General features: G+C 44.9%; 1 protein-coding gene across 2 annotated transcripts in view; it reads right to left on the bottom strand.

Moving 5' to 3' along the window:
* SH3YL1 (SH3 and SYLF domain containing 1) overlaps nucleotides 1-18,714 on the bottom strand; it is a 116,782-nt gene that overhangs the window by 64,596 nt on the left and 33,472 nt on the right. For both annotated transcript variants that reach the window (XM_030198930.1, XM_030198931.1), the window contains exons 2-3: nucleotides 17,632-17,742; nucleotides 6,516-6,629 (exon numbers count right to left, since the gene is read on the bottom strand). In XM_030198930.1, the coding sequence (XP_030054790.1) occupies nucleotides 6,516-6,629; nucleotides 17,632-17,742 (225 nt within the window). The remainder of the gene's footprint in view (nucleotides 1-6,515; nucleotides 6,630-17,631; nucleotides 17,743-18,714) is intronic.

Below are 18,714 nucleotides of genomic sequence, written 5' to 3'. Positions count from 1 at the left end.
CTGACTTTTATGCAGGCCTATTTATGCGGTTAACCTGGTCAGTTAAGTGCTGAATATCAGTGCTTAACTGGCCAGAGTGCCGACTGCACGCTTGGAATGCTCACAAAAAATTCAGTTTTAGTGGCACTAACTGATGAAATGGTGCTGAAAATTAGTAGCTAACCCCAAACAGGCAATTTAACTGGCTGGTTAGATCGCTTTGAATATCGACTCCTTGGTTCTTATTGGGGGAATTTTATTTGGACAAAGAACACTTTACAGAGGAGTACACTAAATTTGTACAGTGGTCGAAATCATGATGTTCTTTATGAAAAAAAAAAAAAAATCAAACAATATGCAGCAAAAATTATTTTCCAGTTGTTAGAATGCAAAAATCTTTTACTATAAAGCTCATAATTCTGTACTGTTGCAAAGGCCTATATGCTTTGTATTAGTACAAACTAAAATAAGTAGGTAGCAAATACAGGACCATGAAACCATAAGCCTTAGCAGTAACACGACTGAAATGTTTTATACAGCAAAGATACTTACCTGTAGCAGGTATTCTCCGAGGACAGCAAGCTTCATATTCTCACAAGTGGAAGATGCCGATCCACGTCGTCCAGTCCGGCATTTTGCCAAAGCTAAAAATAGAGATTTATGGAGCGCAAGCCGCGATCCACCACGCATGCACAATTGCCTTCCCGCCTCTCACACGAACGCAGTGTGCTCAGTTTACTACTAAAGCAAAAAATAAAGTAAAAATAACCAAGGAGATAACTCCAAGGGAGGGAGGGATTGTGAGAATATGAAGCTTGCTGTCCTCGGAGAATCCCTGCTACAGGTAAGCATCTTTGCTTTCTCCAAGGACAAGCAGGTTTCAATCGTCTCACAAGTGGGGAATCCTTAGCATCCAGGCTCACCAAAAACAACACTGGTCAATTGTGCCTCGCAATGGAGAGGACATTACACAGATTAACCTGAAACTATACAATCTGAATGAGAGTACAGCCTGGAACAGAATAAAATGGGCCTAGGAGATTCTGCAACACTGACTGCCCAAACTGACTGCTGCGTCGGGTATCCTGCTCAAGGCAGTAATGTGATGTGAATGTCTGGACCAAAGACCATGCTGCAGCTTTGCAAATTTCTTCTATGGAGGCTGTCCTCAAATGAGCTACCGACGTAGCCATGGCTCTGACATTATGAGCTGTGACATGACCACCCAAGGCCAGCCCAGCCTGGGCATAAGTGAAGGAAATGCAATCTGCCAGCCAAACTGAAATTGTGCATTTCCTGATGGCGACCCCCATCCTGTTGGGATAAAAAAAAAAAGCCGGACTGTCTGTGGGGCCTTGTCCACTCCATGTAGTAGGCCCATGCTCTCTTGCAATCCAAGGTGTGCAAGCTACTTTCACCAGGATGGACATGAGGTCGGGGAAAGAATGGATGGAACTTCGACACCACCTTCAGCAGGAACTTAGGTTTGTGTGGAGGATTACTCTGTTGTGATGAAACTTAGTATAAGGTGCATCTACTACTAAGGCCTGAAGCTCACCGACCCTACAAGCTGAAATAACAGCTACCAAGAAAATGACCTTCCAGGTCAAGTACTTCAGATGGTAGGAATTCAGTGGCTTTGACAAAAGCAAAACTCTCATGAAGCAAACAACTAAAGGCTGTCCAGAGATGGGCCTACCTTCTACATGATGATGAACACTGATTGTACTAATGTGAATCCTTACGGAGTTGGTCTTGAGACCAGACTCTGATAAGTGTACAAGGTATTCAAGCAGGGTCTGTGTAGGGAAAGTAAGGGGATCTAGGGCCTTGCTCTCACACCAGATGGAAAACCTCCTTCATTTAAAAGAGTAACACCTCTTAGTGGAATCTTTCCTGAAAGGCAGCAAGACCCAGAAGACACCCCTCTGAAAGACCCAAAGAAGTGAATTCTAGGCTCTCAACATCCAAGCTGTGAGAGCCAGAGACTGGAGGTTGGGATGTAGAAGCGAACCCTCGTTCTGTGTGATGAAGGTTGGAAAACACTCCAATCTCTACGGGTTCTTCAAAGGATAATTACAGAAGAAGGAGGAACCATATCTGCCGCGTGATCAGAATAATGGTTCCACGGTCTTGCTTGAGTTTCAACAAAGTTTTTCCCACTAGAGGTATTGGAGGATATGCATACAAAAGACCTGTCCCCCAATTGAGGAAGGCATCTGATGATAGTCTGCCGTAAGCCTGAAGCCTAGAACAGAACTGAGGGACCTTGTGGTTGATCTGAGAGGCAAAAAGATCTACATTATCCTGCTCAGCTTGTCGGCCAGGGTATTATTTGTTCCCGCCAGATAAGAGGCTCAAAGGAACATGCCATGTTGGTGAGCCCAATGCCACATCCGGATGGCCTCCTGAAACAGAGGGCATGATCTAGTGTCCCCCTACTTGTTGGTGTAATACATTGCAATCCGATTGTCTGTTTCAAAGAGAACAATTTGATGAGATAGATAATCCCTGAAAGCCTTTAGAGTGTTCCAGATTGCCCGAAGCTCCAGGAGGTTGATCTTAAGATTTATTTCTTGGGAAGACCAAACTCCTTGAGTGTGAAGCCCATACATGAGCTCCCCATTCTAGAAGAGATACACCAGTCATCAGCAATTTGTGTGGCTGAGAAATTTGGAATGGAAGTCCTAGAATCAAATTGGATTGAATTGTCCACCACTGAAGAGAGCGTACAAGCTCTGGGGACACTTGAATTACATCTTCTAGACTTCCCTTGGCTTGATACCACTGAGAAGCCAGGGTCCATTGAGCTGATCTCATGTGAAGACATGTCATCAGTGTAACATACACTGGGGAAGCCAATCTCAACATCTGCCGAGTTGTGACCTGCTAAGAGACACCAACCTTGGGTGCCAGCGAGAAGATTGTTCACTCATGTCCAGGAGGTAGGCTCGAATCCTCCGTGTGTAAAGCAGGGCTCCTATGAACTCCAATCGCTGGACAGGGTGTAAATGGGACTTGGGGTGATTTAAAACAAACCCTAGGAGCTTTAGCACCCAAATATTCATCTGCATGGACTCCCGAGCATCATCCTTGGAGGTGCTTTTCATCAGCCAATCATCAAGATACAGGAACACATGGACTCCCAGTCTGCATAGCGATGCTGCAACTACCGCTAGACACTTGGTGAAGACCCTGGGAGCTGACATGAGGCTAAACACGCGATACTGAAATTGATGTGTTACCAGCCGAAATCAAAGATACTTCTGGTGAGCTGGAAGTATTGGGATGAGAGTATATGCATCCTTTAAGTCCACAGAGCATAGCCAATCGTTTTTGTGAATCATTGGAAGAAGGGAGCCCAGGTAAACCATCTTGAACTTTTCTCTGACTAGAAACTTGCTCAGGGCCCTTTGGTCTAGGATGGAACGCATCCCCCCCGGTCTTCTTCTGCACAAGGAAGTACCTGGAAGTTCCCCTGGTGGAATGGGTTCAACCACATGGGCCTTTAGAAGGGCAGAGAGTTCCTCTGCAAGAACCTGCCTGTGCTGAGAGCTGAATGAATGAGCTCTCGGTGGGAAATTTGGAGGTTTGAGATGCTAATTGAGGGCGCATCCGAGATGGACTACTTGAAGAACCCACCAGTTGGAGGTTATAAGAGGCCACCTTCGGTGAAAGTTTTTAGCTTCCCCCCGACCAGCAAGTCATCCGGGATGGCCACTTTTACTGCGTCTGTGCTCTGCTGGAGTCAGTCAAAAGCTCATCCCTTGCTTTGACTGGAGAGCAGCAGGGGTCTTAGGCGCACACTGTTGACGTGAATAAACACACTGGGGTTGAGCCTGAGTAGAATGGCGAGCCAAAGGATTGTACTTACACCTAGAATAGTATTAGGGGATGCTCCTTGGCTTGCTAAAAACCCTCCTAGCTGAGGTAGATGTAGAAGACGCCCGGCGGGAGAGAGAAGAGATTGTATCAGTACGCTTCTTTATTTGATCAGCAACCTCCTCAACCTTCTCTTCAAAAAGGTTATCCACCAACTGCTGATGAATAGAGTGTTTCAAGTCAGAAATACGCAGTCATGAGAGTCTGCGCTTTGTTATACCTTGAGCAGAGATCCTGGATGCTACATCAAAAGTGTCATAAGTGCCCCTGGCCAAGAACTTTTGACACGCTTTCTGCTGCTTGACCAACTGGCAAAAAGGCTCGGCCTGCTCCAGAGGGAGCACATCCACCAAGTCACACAGCTGTTGCATCGAGTTTCGCAAGTAGATGCTCGTGAAGAGCTGGTAGGATTGAACACAGGAGAAGAGCATGGAAGCCTGGTACATCTCCCTCCCAAAAAGTCCAGGGTTCTAGCTTCCCTGCCTGGGAGCACCGAGTCATAGTCCCTAGTACTCCTGGCTTTTTTGAGAGCAGTCCACCACCATCAAATTGTGAGGTAACTGAGGCCTAACAAACCAGGTTTGCTGTGGATCTGATACTGGGTGTCAATCTTCGTGGGCACGACAGGAACCGATAGAGGGAACACCCAGTTCCTGACGAGGACTTCCTTGAGTACCTCATGGAGAGGTGCAGTCACAGCCTCCTCAGGAGGAGATGTGTAGTCCAGATCCTTGAGTATCTTGGCCCTGGGCTCATCCTCCACTTTCAAAGGAAATGGAATGGCATCAGCCATTTCCTTAACAAGAGATGGAAATGAAAGGCTCTCCGGCAGAGACCGTCTCCTTTCAGGTGGAGGGGAGGGTTCAGAGGAGATCCCATAAGACTCATCTGAGGAGAAGTATCTGGAATCTTCCTCTGAATACCATGAGCGCTCCTCCTCGGTGTTGGACAGCATCTCCCTATGGGATTGCCGAGACTGAACCTGCCTCGATGTCGAGGAACCATGCCCTCGAGAGAGGCGTCGAGAATCCAGCTCCCATCTCGACTCTGGCAAAACTTCCTCCACTGATGTTGAGGGGGTACCGGCTTGGGTGGCAGTCAACATCGGGGCCGCAAGTGGCACGGCATTGGAGGCCGCACCGCAGGCTGAGGGCCAGGCAGGGCTGCAACGGGAGGTATGGCAGGTGCAAGCACCCCGATACCAATGCACACCGCTGCATAAGGCCATCCAGTAGCTCTAGCAGCAAGGCCCAGATGCGCTCATTGAGAGCTGACACTGGGAGAAGTTTGGGTGCAGGTTGCAGAACTGCTGGGGTCGATGCAGAAGCAGGATCTCTGCTGCTTGGAGACAGACACATTGGCATCTCCTGTATGAAGGGAGAGCGACCGATGCTTCTTGGGTGCTGAATCCTTTGACACTCCTGAGCTCCCAGCACCATGTGTCAAGGTTGACTGATGATGATGCTTCTTGGCCTTCGCCTGAAGCGTGTCACCAAGGCTGTCGGTGCCAACGAGGACGACGTTGAATCCTCGCATTGCCTCGTGCCTCGGAGTCGACTCGGACGATGGACAGTCCTGGGGTCTTGCACAGCAGGAGGCCTCGAGACAGGTGGAAACTCACTTGATGCTTCACTGCTCCCAGTGTTTAAGGGTCTCGAAAGCAGCCATGCTTACCAACGCTCCCAATGCTGGTGCAATGCTCCACATCGATGCCGATATCAAGGAACCGGACTTGTCTCCAAAAATTCTCTCTTGTTGAGCCTCTCGGGATACCTGGATCCTCTTCATGTTTGCATTGTCTTAGACAATGCAAACATCAAGAATGAGTGTCTTTTCCAGAGATAGTCCGACTGCAATGGGTACAGTGTTGAAGCTATGGAGTCTTAATGGACATGGATGGGAAAACCTCATCAGCTAAATTAAACAACTTGATGGTGCCAAAAAGGGGGTAAGGCATGGAAAAAAGAAAGGGAAGAACCCAAACAAAGTTGGGGCCTAAAAACAGCCCGATGATGACGGAAAAAGATGAAAACTTAAACCTGGCCAAAATAAAACTAATGAAAATAAAGGACAGGCTTGAAAAAGGCACTTAAAAGCTCATAAGAACTGGGCGAATGAGGCGAGGACAAAAAAAAGCGCACCTTCTCCTCACGCGGAAAAAAGAAACCTGAGGAGACTGCATAGTACAGACAGAAATGCAGTCATTGTATACCTATATATCCCTTTTGTAATCAGAATCTTGTAATCCCTCCCTAAGAAGTCACTTTGTGTTGAAAAAATGACCACCAGGGTCATTATTCTCTTGCATGGAAACTTGCCAGCTTTTTAATGCATCATATTTCAGAAACTTTTTTCTTGGCAACAGTTAACTAAACATACTATTTAAACGTGCACTGTGATAGGTCTGCATGCCCAGGATTGATGTATGATTTGTACTTTCTAGGTGAAAACTATCAGTAGGCACCATATATTTCTACATTGTTAGCTATAATGGGTCAGTGCTGCTTACACAGTACGCAGTAACATAAGAAATTTTGAACATAAGGTAGAACTAATTAGAGAAAAACTATATCCAATCAATCTCCACAAGGCACAGGGATAAAGTTATAAAACATATTAATTCCGTTTTGAAATGAGAAAGATTGTTCACTTACTTCCATCTGGAAGCCGAGCTAAAACAATCCCACTGCCTCCTCGAGCGGTTACCAAAAATCCAGCCTTTATCACTGACAAGATGGCAAGCCCTTGTGCTCTAGCTATCACATGAGCTACAAGTAATGAAGAATTAGATTAATTATAATGAACACAAAACTCAGGTTAAAGCAGAGAACGATGTTTTGAAATGTTAAGATTAAAGTTTAATTTCCATCCACACAAATTGAAACATGATCTTCAGCAAGTTACCTAACCTTGCTATGTCTGAACATAGTTTTCACAATATTGCAGCCATATAACTTGTCCTATAATAGTACCTAGTGCACTAAAGACAAAATAAGTTAATATTTATACTTAAGATGTAGTCACAATTAAAGCAACAGTGTTTCTTGGAGGAATATCCTCTCTTCTCCCTAAATACAAAGATACAGATGTATTTTTCATAAAATCATAGAAACTTTCAGTATTTCTATACTTAGATTTTTTTCTTTAATGCTTCAGAGTATAGTTGTTGAATCCTGCTAGTGTCTATATCTGTATTTTATCTTTTGCTGTATCTTCCCATGGTTATCTACAGTACGCATAGAGCTTGGTTTCCCTTCTTTACTGTTTGGTCAGTAGGAGCTGATTTTTTGTACATCAGGAGACAAAAAGATTGCCACAAATTAGATACACTTTTTTTAATTTAACAATTGTTATGATCACAATGGATCCTGAAAAATACACAAATTGCTGTGTCGAATAAGCAATCCAAAGAGCCATGATTCAAAAGAGACACTAATTTTCTAAGGAAGTGTATGTGAAATGTTTTAAGAACCTTGTTGCCATTTGTTCTGGACTGTGTCATAGCAGGGCAAAACTTAGGGGGCAGCAAAAAAACTGCTACAGGAAGGAAGAGGAGAAGACTGGGCTGATTCTAACATGGGCCCACCCAGGTATTGTGAGAAAAAAAACAAGGAAAGTGGGGGAAATAGGAGGAAAGGAAAAGCTACCTTCTGGAACAGCCAATGCAGTGAGGAAGAATGGTGGGCCACAGCTACCACTGTTGCCTATGACAAGTCTCTCCTTTCTGCCTCTTGCACTATACATTCTACCTGGCAGCAGAAAGCAACAGAACCACCCCAAAGCTCACCACTTCTCAAAAGCTGTACATCACAAAGCAATCCCCCAAGTGCTTCTTGAATATTAGCATAACCCCTCCCTCCCCCATTGTATGGGGGTTACTGAGAGGATAGAGCCCTGGTACATCACTGGGCGGAGTATTCTGGAGGTCTCTGGATTGGGAATAAGCCCAGCCCATGGGAACGGGTTAGGAAATAAAATGCAGCAAGATGGTGCAGTAGGGGAGATGAGTGACATGTTGGGAGGACTTAGAAGGAGATAAAAGTGTTATGTGCGTGCACACAGTCTTTTGGTTGCTCTAAATTTCCTCTGCCATTAGATCAGAGAGGAAGAGAAGGGGAGTCCCTAGTTAAAATCCGTGAAACGCTGGCTAGAGGAGAAGGAGAGTCACTGTTGGCAGAAACAGAGACTGAGCTCTGGATAGCTTCTTATCTTTCCACCTAAAATGACCTCTCCTCTCCCCCCTTTCTCTATTTCTGTGGATAATACGCTCATCCTTCCCGTCTCATCAGCACGTAACCTTGGGGTCATCTTCGACTCCTCCCTCTCCTTCAGTTCACATATTCAACAGACTGCTAAAACCTGTTGTTTCTTCCTCTATAATATCACCAAAATTCGCCCTTTCCTCTCTGAGTATGCAACCAGAACCCTCATCCACACTCTTTTCACCTCCCGCTTAGACTACTGCAACTTGCTTCTCACAGGTCTCCCACTGAGCCATCTCTCTCCTCTTCAATCTGTTCAAAATTCTGCTGCACGACTAATATTCCGCCAGTGTCGTTATACTCATATTAGCCCTCTCCTCAAGTCACTTCATTGGCTCCCTATCCGTTTCCGCATTCAGTTCAAACTCCTCTTACTGACTTACAAATGCATTCACTCTGCAGCTCCTCAGTACCTCTCCACTCTCATCTTCCCCTACATTCCTCCCCGGGAACTCCGCTCACTGGGCAAATCTCTCTTATCTGCACCCTTCTCCTCCACCACTAACTCCAGACTCCGTTCCTTCTATCTTGCTGCACCGTATGCCTGGAATAAACTTCTTGAGCCGGTGTGCCAAGCCTCATCTCTGGCCATCTTCAAATCTAAGCTAAAAACCCACCTCTTCGATGCTGCTTTTAACTCCTAAACCTAACCCTTCAACTGTCCCCTATCCCTGATACAGTGGTGTGCTGGTAAAATTTTAACAACAGGCTCTCTCCCCGGTCCACCTCGGTGCCCCCCGTCCACCACTGCACCCCCCCCAATCCACCTCTGCGCCCCCCCAACCACCTCTGCACCCCCCCTCCCAGGTTCCAATCTAATTCATGTTTAATATGGGATAAAATGCCATAAATAAGTAAATAAATATAAACTTTTAATGTTCAGCACCTGATTCTCAAAGTGGACATATTCCAAACACTATAATAAAAATAAAATTATTTTTTTTCTACCTTTGTTGTCTGGTGACTTTGTTTCTCTGATCATGCTGGCCCAGTATCTGATTCTGCTGCTCTCTATCTGTTCCCTTGACTCCGTTTCCAGGGCTTCCTTTCCATTTATTTCTTTTCTTTCCTCCTTTCTTCTTCATTTCTGGTCCTCTGCACACTTGACTGTACAGTGGATCCAGCTTCTGCCTATTTTCTCCATCCATGTGCAGTTTCTCTCCTCACTTCCTTTTCCCTTATCTAATCTCCTTCCTCTATCTTCCCTCCATGTCCAGCATTTCTTCTCTCTCCCTTCCCTCCCCTCCATCCATGTCCTGAAACTCTCCTCTCTCCCCTGATCTCCTTTATCCATCCATACCCAGCAATTCTCTTCTCTCCCCTGCCCCCCTACCCATCCATGCCCAGCAATTGTTTTCTCTCCCCTGCACCCCTCTATCCATCCATGCCCAGCGATTCTCCTCCCTCCCCTGCCCTTCCCTCCCGCTCCCATCCATGTCCAGCGATTCTCCTCCCTCCCCTGCCCTTCCCTCCCGCTCCCATCCATGTCCAGCGAGCCTCCTCCCTCCCCTGCCCTTCCCTCCTGCTCCCATCTCATGTCCAGCGATTCTCCTCCCTCCCCTTCCCTCCCATGTCCAGCGATTCTCCTCCCTCCCCTGCCCGTCCCCTCCCTCCCGCTCCCATCCATGTCCAGCGATTCTCCTCCCTCCCCTGCCCTTCCCTCCTGCTCCCAGCCATGTCCAGCGATTCTCCTCCCTCCCCTGCCCTTCCCTCCCACTCCCATCTCAAGTCCAGCGATTTTCCTCCCTCCCCTCCCGCTCCCATCTCATGTCCAGCAATTCTCCTCCCTCCCCGCTCCCAAACATGCCCAGCGATTGCCCTTCGCCCCCACCGTCCCCTCCCGCTCCCATCCATCTTTTTTAAATACCTCCTCGCCGTTGAAGCGCCGCGTTAAAGTCCTGCTGCCCGTCTCTAGCTTTCCCTCCCTGTTTGCTGCAGTTCGCGAGAACTTCGTGCCCTTAGTCCCGCCTTCTGACGTATGACGTCATACGTCAGAAGGCGGGACTAAGGGCACGAAGTTCACGCGAAGAACTACAGCAAACGGAGGAAAAGCTTGGGCAGCAGCAGCAGGGCTTTAATACGGCGCTTCAACGGCGAGGAGGTATTTAAAAAAGATGGATGGGAGCGGGAGGGGACGGTGGGGGCGAAGGGCAATCGCTGGGCATGTTTGGGAGCGGGAGGCGAGGTAAGCATGGCGCCCTCCTGCCATGCTTACCTCCTGCAATGGAGCCGGCTCGCCCCGAACAACAACCGGCTCGCAAGAGCTGTCAAAATTTAACAAGCGGCTCTTGCGAGCCGGAGCGAGCCGGCTCCAGCACACCACTGCCCTGATATGTCCTGTCTGTCCTAACCCTTATCCCTTACTTGTCCTGTCTGTCATAATTAGATTGTAAGCTCTATCGAGCAGGGACTGTCTCTCCATGTTCAAGTGTGAAGCGCTGCGTTCGTCCGGTAGCGCTATAGAAATGATAAGTAGTAGTAGTAGGATAGGGGTTCAAGTGGACCAAATCCAGGAGCAACAGATGAGAGCTGACAGCTAAGGAGAGTTTCATTTTATTGAGTAGGTTGGATATTGGGATCGGACCTGAGCAAGGAAGGAGTGTAGCTGTTTGGAATTTGTTGCCATCGAAAGGGACAGGCAAGGAGAGGAACTGTATAAAATGTACATAGTTGATTTGACATCCCTGTAAATAATCTTGCGAAGGACAAGATGATTTCACTTGACTATGTTAGACTATTATCTACTTTTTGAACTGAGTTGCCAGTTGTTGAATTAAACAAAAGTTCCAGTTATTTTTCATTTGAACTTCCGGACTATGGAGTGATTTAATCTTGGAAAGCACTTCGGGAACCAATGGCCCTCTGGGGCTTTCAATTAACTGCCAGCTTGCATCCCACAGGGGGTTTGAACTCAAGACTGAATACCTGGGAGGATAAGAATGTCTCCAAACCCACTAACCACTTCATTTTCCCAGGTGGAGGCACCGAGTATCACCTAAGTAAAGGTTCCGAAGGAGTCTGCCCATCGAGGAGGCTCACCGCCCGCTCGGACCTCGGACACAAGGAAGCGCCGGAAAGGGGGCATTTCATCTGTAAATATTTAAATAAGCCAGGGACACTCAGAATGTGAACAAAATTCATCAGTTCACCAAGTCACAATAATAAAAGCACCACTCTTTTGGCTGTTCATTCATGCTCATCTGTTCCTCATTAATCTGCCCCTGCTATTGTGTCACAACCTAAATGAAGTAAAACAGCACCCGACCTAACAGTCTGGACAAAATAGTCTTATAACAAAATATTCATTGACAAAATGGCTTTTAACAAAATAGCCCTTGACAAAATAACTCCTGACAAAATAGCCCCATAACACCTTGAGTATTGCGTTCAGTTCTGGCCACCATATCTCAAAAAAAGATATAGCAGAATTAGAAAAGATTCAAAGAAGAGCGACTAAAATGATAAAGGGAATGGAACTCCTCTTGTATGAGGAAAGGCTGAAGAGATTAGGGCTCTTCAGCTTGGAAAAGAGATGGATGAGGGGAGATATGATTGAAGTCTACAAAATCCTGAGTGGTGTAGAACGAGTAGAAATAAATCAATTTTTTACTCGTTCCAAAGTACAAAGACTAGGGGACAATCCAGGAAGTTACATGGAAATACCAAATATGAGGAAATATTTTTTCACTCAATGAATAGTTAAGCTCTTGAACTCTTTGCTGGAGGAAGTGGTAACAGCGGTTAGTGTATCTGGATTTAAAAAAGGTTTGGACAAAGTCCTAGAGGAAAAGTCCATAGTCTGCTATTGAGAAAGATATGGGAAGCAACTGCTTGACCTGGGATTTGTAGTATGGAGTATTGCCACGATTTGGGTTTCTGCCAGGTACTTGTGACCTGATATGGCCACTGTAATGGAGGAGTAGCCTAGTGGTTAGTGCAGTGGACTTTGATCCTGGGGAACTGAGTTTGATTCCCACTGCAGCTCCTTGTGACTCTGGGCAAGTCACTTAACCCTCCACTGTCCCTGGTACAAAATAAGTACCTGCATATATGTAAACCGCTTTGAATGTAGTTGCAAAAACCTCTGAAAGATGGTATATCAAATCCCATTTCCCTTCCCACTGTTTGGAAAACAGGATACTGGGCTAGATGGACCACTGGTCTGACCCAGTATGGCTACTCTTATGTTATGTTCTAACAAAATATCCCTTGACAAATAGCCCCTGTGACAAAATAGCCATAGCCCTTCACATAAATAAGTATATTAAAAACTGTCTCCTTCCCTCTGAGGGTTGAGCATCTCTTCTCCCCCTCTATTTCCACCTCCTAACATAGTTCAACATGTCTCCCTTTTCCTATTGCCTACCCTCTGTGGCCCAGTATCTCTCCCGCCTTCCTCCCCTGGTAATCCTCCAATGTTCCTGTAGTCCACTGGCAGAAACAACAAGCTGTTTTGGCTGGCCCTGAAAGCATTCTCTGTTGTGTCCTGCCTACATGGACATAGGAAGTTGCATCAGATAAGGTGGAACACAACAGATGGAACACTTCCAGGGCAAAGGGTAGACATACCTCAGCTCAAAATAGCAGCAGGACTCAGAAAGACACACAAATCGCAGCAGCAAGAGCAGGTAAAATACTTGAGGGTGGGCTCTTTAGTGAGGGCCAAATTGTGGGCAGGCCCTTTTGTCAGGGGCTGATTTGCTGGGGGCTATTTTGTCACTGGCTTTTTTGTCTGGGTTTTTTTTTTGGTCGGGGCTATTTTGTGTTTGAGCCTTTTTGTTGGGGCTTTTGTTGACTGGGCTATTTTGACCAGGTATCACATGTTGTTCAAAATTTATCATTTGCAACTTACTTGTACTATTCTAAAATCTCTTGGCGTTTGATATCAATTTTGTTAAGGATTCTGTCTTAGACTTTAACACTGGGGCAGCCTTGATATTAGCAGGTGAGTATTTTATTTATTACTAGTAAAAAAGGCCCGTTTCTGACACAAATGAAACGGGCGCTAGCAAGGTTTTCCTCGGAGTGTGTGTGTTTTGGAGAGTGTATGTGAGAGTGAGTGTTTGAGAGTCAGAGTGAAAGTGAGAGTCCAATCCATGCTCCTCTGTCACCTGGCCCCTCCATTCATCCCTATCCAGCAATTCCGCTGTCTCCCTGAGGCCTGCCCTGCAATCCATATGCATCCATGGCCATCTGTCCCCTCCATTCATCCCTACCCAGCAATTCCCCTCTCCATGAGTCCTGCCCTTCCAATCCATGCCCATCCATGCTCCTTTGTCACCTGGCCCCTGCATTTTTCCCTATCCAGCATTTCCCCTCTCTGCCTGAGGCCTGCCCTGCAATCCATATCCATCCATGGCCATCTGTCCCCTCCATTCATCCCTATCCAGCAATTCCCCTCTCCCTGAGTCCTGCCCTTCCAATCCATGCTCCTCTTTCACCTGGCCCCTCCATTCATCCCTATCCAGCAATTCCCCTCTCTGCCTGAGGCCTGCCCTGCAATCCATATGCATCCATGCCCATCTGTGCCCTCCATTCATCCCTATCCAGCAATTCCCCTCTCCCTGAGTCCTGCCCTTCCAATCCATGCCCATCCATGCTCATCTGTCACCTGGCCCCTCCATTTTTCCCTATCCAGCATTTCCCCTCTCTGCCTGAGGCCTGCCCTGCAATCCATATCCATCCATGGCCATCTGTCCCCTCCATTCATCCCTATTCAGCAATTCCCGTCTCCCTGAGTCCTGCCCTTCCAATCCATGCCCATCCATGCTCATCTGTCACCTGGCCCCTCCATTTTTCCCTATCCAGCAATTGCCCTGTCTCCCTGAGGCCTGCCCTGCAATCCATATCCATCCATGCCCATCTGTCCCCTCTATTCATCCCTATCCAGCAATTTCCCTCTCTCCCTGAGTCCTGCCCTACCAATCCATGGCCATCTATGCTCCTCTGTCCCCTGCCCCCTCCATTCATCCCTTTCCAGCAATTGCCCTCTCTCCCTGAGCCCTGCCCTCCCAATCCATGCCCATCCATGCTCCTCTGTCCCCTGCCGCCTCCATTCATCCTTTTCCAGCAAGTCCCCTGTCTCCCTTCCATGACCCCCCCTTGCATCCATGCTCCTCTCTCTCCCATGTGCCAGCCTGGGCCGCCCTCTTCTTCCCCCCCCCCCTTCGCATCCATGGTGTCGTTTCTCCCCTGCCCTCCCGCTCCCATTGTTTTTCTTTTGTGGCCACCCTCTTCGCTCCCCCCAACATGGTTTTTATTTTTTTTTCTTGTTTTTAAATGTACCTCCGTGGCGGTTCCGGCAGCGAAGCGTCAGGGAAGGAGGCGGTGCTCCCGACGTCTAGGTTTCCCTTCGCTGTGGTCCGCCTTCTTTTGACGTCATCCTTGACGTCAGAAGAAGGCGGAACACAGCGAAGGGAAGGCTAGACGTTGAGAGCTCCGCCTCCTTCCCTGACGCTTCGCTGCCGAGCGTTGCGATTGGATGAGTGTCATTGCTCCGCCCTTGACGTCATCACGTTTGACGCGTGGGCGGGGCAGACACAATGCGATCTCACCCCCTTCACTTTTGGCTAACAGAGGCTTCATTCGAACGTTGGAGGTGCGTTTTATATAGAGAGATTTTTTTGTCATCTAATGGTTAATTGGCATTCAAATGTGAAAAAATTGAACTTGTGTTAATTTGTTGTCCTTTTTGCTTCTTCTAAATAGCTTTTTCATAGAATCAAGACTTAAAATTTTCAGAGACATGAGGAACCTTGGAATGCTTAGCTAGCAGTCACCAAACCACGTTAAGTTTATTAAATGTACTGTACCGCTTGGCTTTTTACAGTGAAAAGATCACAGTGGTGTATAATATTATAATAATGTAAAACCACAAAGAACTAAAAAATATGCAGATAGGAAAGATATAAACTTGCGACTGCTTCTAAAGCATGTCACTAGAACCACTTTTCGAATGTTACGCTGCTTCTTTCACTAGACAGTTTTAGAATTGTTCTTCTGTCATTAGTGCTGATATAGTTCCTAGTTCTTGGGCTTCCCAGCTGTCATTATGATAGTTCAGTCAAAATGTGGCAGCAGATAAATTACAAGATGCCACTATTGGGATTCGATTTGATATGGTCTCTGGAGTGAGTACATACAGGAAATCCAATGTGTTGGCATTTGGCTTTCAAAAGGGAGAGTAGGATGGAATGAGGAGAATGGTCAAAAAAGAGAAGCAGCTGCAAAGGTCAAAAATTGTGGATGCTATTCAAGTATACCTTCCTGGAAGCCCAAACCAGATGTATTCCATGAATCAAAAAAGGAGAACGAAAGGCTAAAGGACAGCTGGCATTATTAAAAAGTGAGATGAAGGAAGCTATTAGAGTTAAAAGAAAGTCCTTCTGAAAATGGTAGAATCTGACTGAAAATAATAGGAAACAGCATAAGGAATGGCAAATCAAATACAAAGCACTGATAAAGAAACCAAAGAGACTTTGAAAAGATTGGAGACAAAAACACATAGTGAAAACGTCAGGTATAATAGAAGCAAGAAGCCTGCAAAATAATCAGTTGGACCACTAGATGACCAAGGGGTAAAAGGAGCACTCAGGGAAGACAAGGTAATAGCGGAAAAATTAAATTAATTCTTTGCTTCGGTTTTCACCGCGGAAGATGTGGGAGAGATAGTGCCAGAAACGGTATTCAATGCTGATGACTTTAAACCTGGAATATGTAATAGAACAATTTGACAAATTGAACAGTAGCAAAATAACCTGGATTGGATGGTACACATTCCAGAGTACTGATAGAATTGAAAAGTGAACCTGCAGAGCTATTGTTAGTAATATTTATTAGTTTATTTTTAAATCAAGCTTTTGACAAAGTCCCTCATGAGAAAATTAAAAAGCAATGGGATAGGAGCGGTTCTGTTGTGAATTAGGAACTGGTTAATGGATAGAAAACAGAGGATAAGGCTAAATAGCCATGTCTATCAGTGGAAGAAGGTGAATATTGGAGTGCCCCAGGGATCTGTACTGGGACCGGTGCTATTTAACATATTTAGCAATGATCAGGAAATGGGAATGATGAATAAGGTGATTAAAACTATTCAAAGTTGTTAAAGCGCATGTGGACTGAAAAATTACAGGAAATTGGAATTATTAGAAAATTGAAAGGCTAGGCATCCAAATGGCAGATGAAATTTAATGTGAACAAATGCAAAAAGTGATGAACACTGGGAAGAATAATCCAAATTATAGTTACCCAATGCTAGGTCCCACCTTAGGGGTCAGTACACAAGAAAAATATCTAGGTGTCATTGTGGACAATATATTAAAATCTTTCGCTCAGTGTGCTATGGCACCCAAAAAGGCAAACGGATAGGAAAACGATAGAAAGTAAGACAAAGATTATTATAATGCCTCTATATTGTTCCATGGTGCGACCTCACCTTGAGTTTTGTGTGCAATTCTGATTGCCATATCTCAAAAAAAGATTAGAAAAGGTTCAAAGAAAGGCAACCAAAATGATAAAAGGGGTGGAACCCCTCTCATATGAGGAAAGGCTTAAGAGGTCAGGGCTCTTCAGCTTGAAAAAGAGATGGCTGAGGGGGGATAGAATAGAAGTCTACAAAATCCTGAACTGGTAAACGCTAATCAATCTTTTACTCTTTCAAAACATACAAAGACTAGAGGACACTCAATGAAGTTACATGGCAATACTTTTAAAAAGAGTAGGAGGAAATATTTGTTCACCCAACAAATACTTAAACACTAGAATACATTGCTGGAGGATATGGTAATAGTGGTTAGCATATCTGGGTTTATATTTATTAAAACAATGTAATATACCACCATTTCTGGGTACAGGTCATGGCAGTTTATAATTAAAAAAAAATAAAATAAAGTGTTAACAGAAAAGAACTCAATTTAGGACAGGAAAAAGTTAACACACAAGCCACAACCCAAGGATGCATTAGATTGCAGGACAACCAAACCCTACGGTTCTAGAACTCCAAAAGCAAAAGTAGTGGGATTTTAAAAGAACTTTAAACTTAGGAAACAAAAGTCCTGAATGGATGAGGAGATGGCAAATTATTCCAGAGGAATAAGGGTAAGAAGAAAAATTCTGAATTATGTGTTGACTCAAGACAGGCCAATTTAGGAGATGGGATAATTAACCAATATTCTTTGAGGGATCACAATGCGCAGCCAGGCATGTGTGTAAAGGATTGCTAGGGATGAAAGATAGGATGGAGCACCTAAAGGGCAGCGATTTATGAGCAATACAGACCACCTTAATCTAAGATAGGTTCCAATGCATGATGGATGGTCGAGTTTTGAAGAGTTTGGAGTCAACACAGTTGAGAAGAGGTAATACCACAGTAGACAGCATTGCAGTAATCAGTGCAAAACAGAATGAATATGTGAATAGCATAACAATAGAAGTGGCAAAGCTGCTGTGCAACCCATGTGAATAGATTTAAAGAGTCAAAGAAGTTGTTAGTATTGAAAAGATCACCTACCAGGTATGATTTTATCGGGTCCATTTCTAGAGCTTATCTCAGTAAATTCTTTTAATATTTTAGCTGCTTTTTTTGCTTCTGATTTCAGGTTGGAAGGGATAGGATTATTCACTAAAAAACAAACAAAGTGTAATAAATTAACATATTGCATTTCCTATTTCAGAATAGTAATAATTTCAGAAAGCATTGCCAATGTAAAATATATGAGTGACAATAAAAACTTATTTTTTATTTTATTATGCATTCTTGTATACCACTATTTTCCGAAAACAAATTTCAGTTCAAAGTGGCTTACAATTTCCATTTTGGTGGAGTTACAATAGTGTTGTACAATGTGTAGAGGGAATCTATAGTTCATGTGGTTATTCATGGAGTTTTTGAAGAGATAGGTTTGAAGAGGAAAAAGGTAGTGGTAGCTTTTGTGTTCAGTTGTAGAATTTTGGTGATGTTTATTCATACAGTTTTTGAAGAGGTAGATTTGAAAGGAAGGCGATGATATCTTTGTGATTAGCTGTAGAATATTTGAAGAGGTAGGGTTTTCATTTATTTTTTTTGAATTGGAAGAGATTTGTGATGCTTCTTATGGTTTTTGGTATCGAGTTCTTCCATTTGGAACCCTGGTAGTTGAATCTTGCTGCGTAGTTTTGTAGATGGTGTTTTTGCAGTTAGGTAGATGTAGGAGTAGGTAGTTTCTGTTTACTGGGCTGGCATTTCTTGAGGATAGTTCAATCATGTTACGCATATATTTGGGTGCCACTACAAATAGTTTCTTGAAGATTAGGGTGCTCGCTTTGAAAAACATGCTTGCCTTGACTGGTAGCCAATATAGTGTTTCAAGGAGTGGGGTTGCCCTTTCATATTTTGATTTCTTGAAAACCAGTCTTGCTACTGTGTTTTGGACCATTTGCAGCTATTTTAGTGTTTTTTCTTTGCATCCTACATATGCTGCATTGCAGTAGTCTAGTGGCAATAGTATCATTGATTGGACCACTATCTGGAAAGATTGTCTAGGGAAATAGTCTCCTATTATTCTCAGTTTCCATACTATTCTGAAGCATTTTGATGTTACTGCTGATATTTGAT

The sequence above is a fragment of the Microcaecilia unicolor genome, chromosome 3 (genome assembly GCF_901765095.1).
Source record: "Microcaecilia unicolor chromosome 3, aMicUni1.1, whole genome shotgun sequence".
Classification (NCBI taxonomy): domain Eukaryota; kingdom Metazoa; phylum Chordata; class Amphibia; order Gymnophiona; family Siphonopidae; genus Microcaecilia; species Microcaecilia unicolor.
This window is presented reverse-complemented; position numbering and strand designations above follow the sequence as displayed.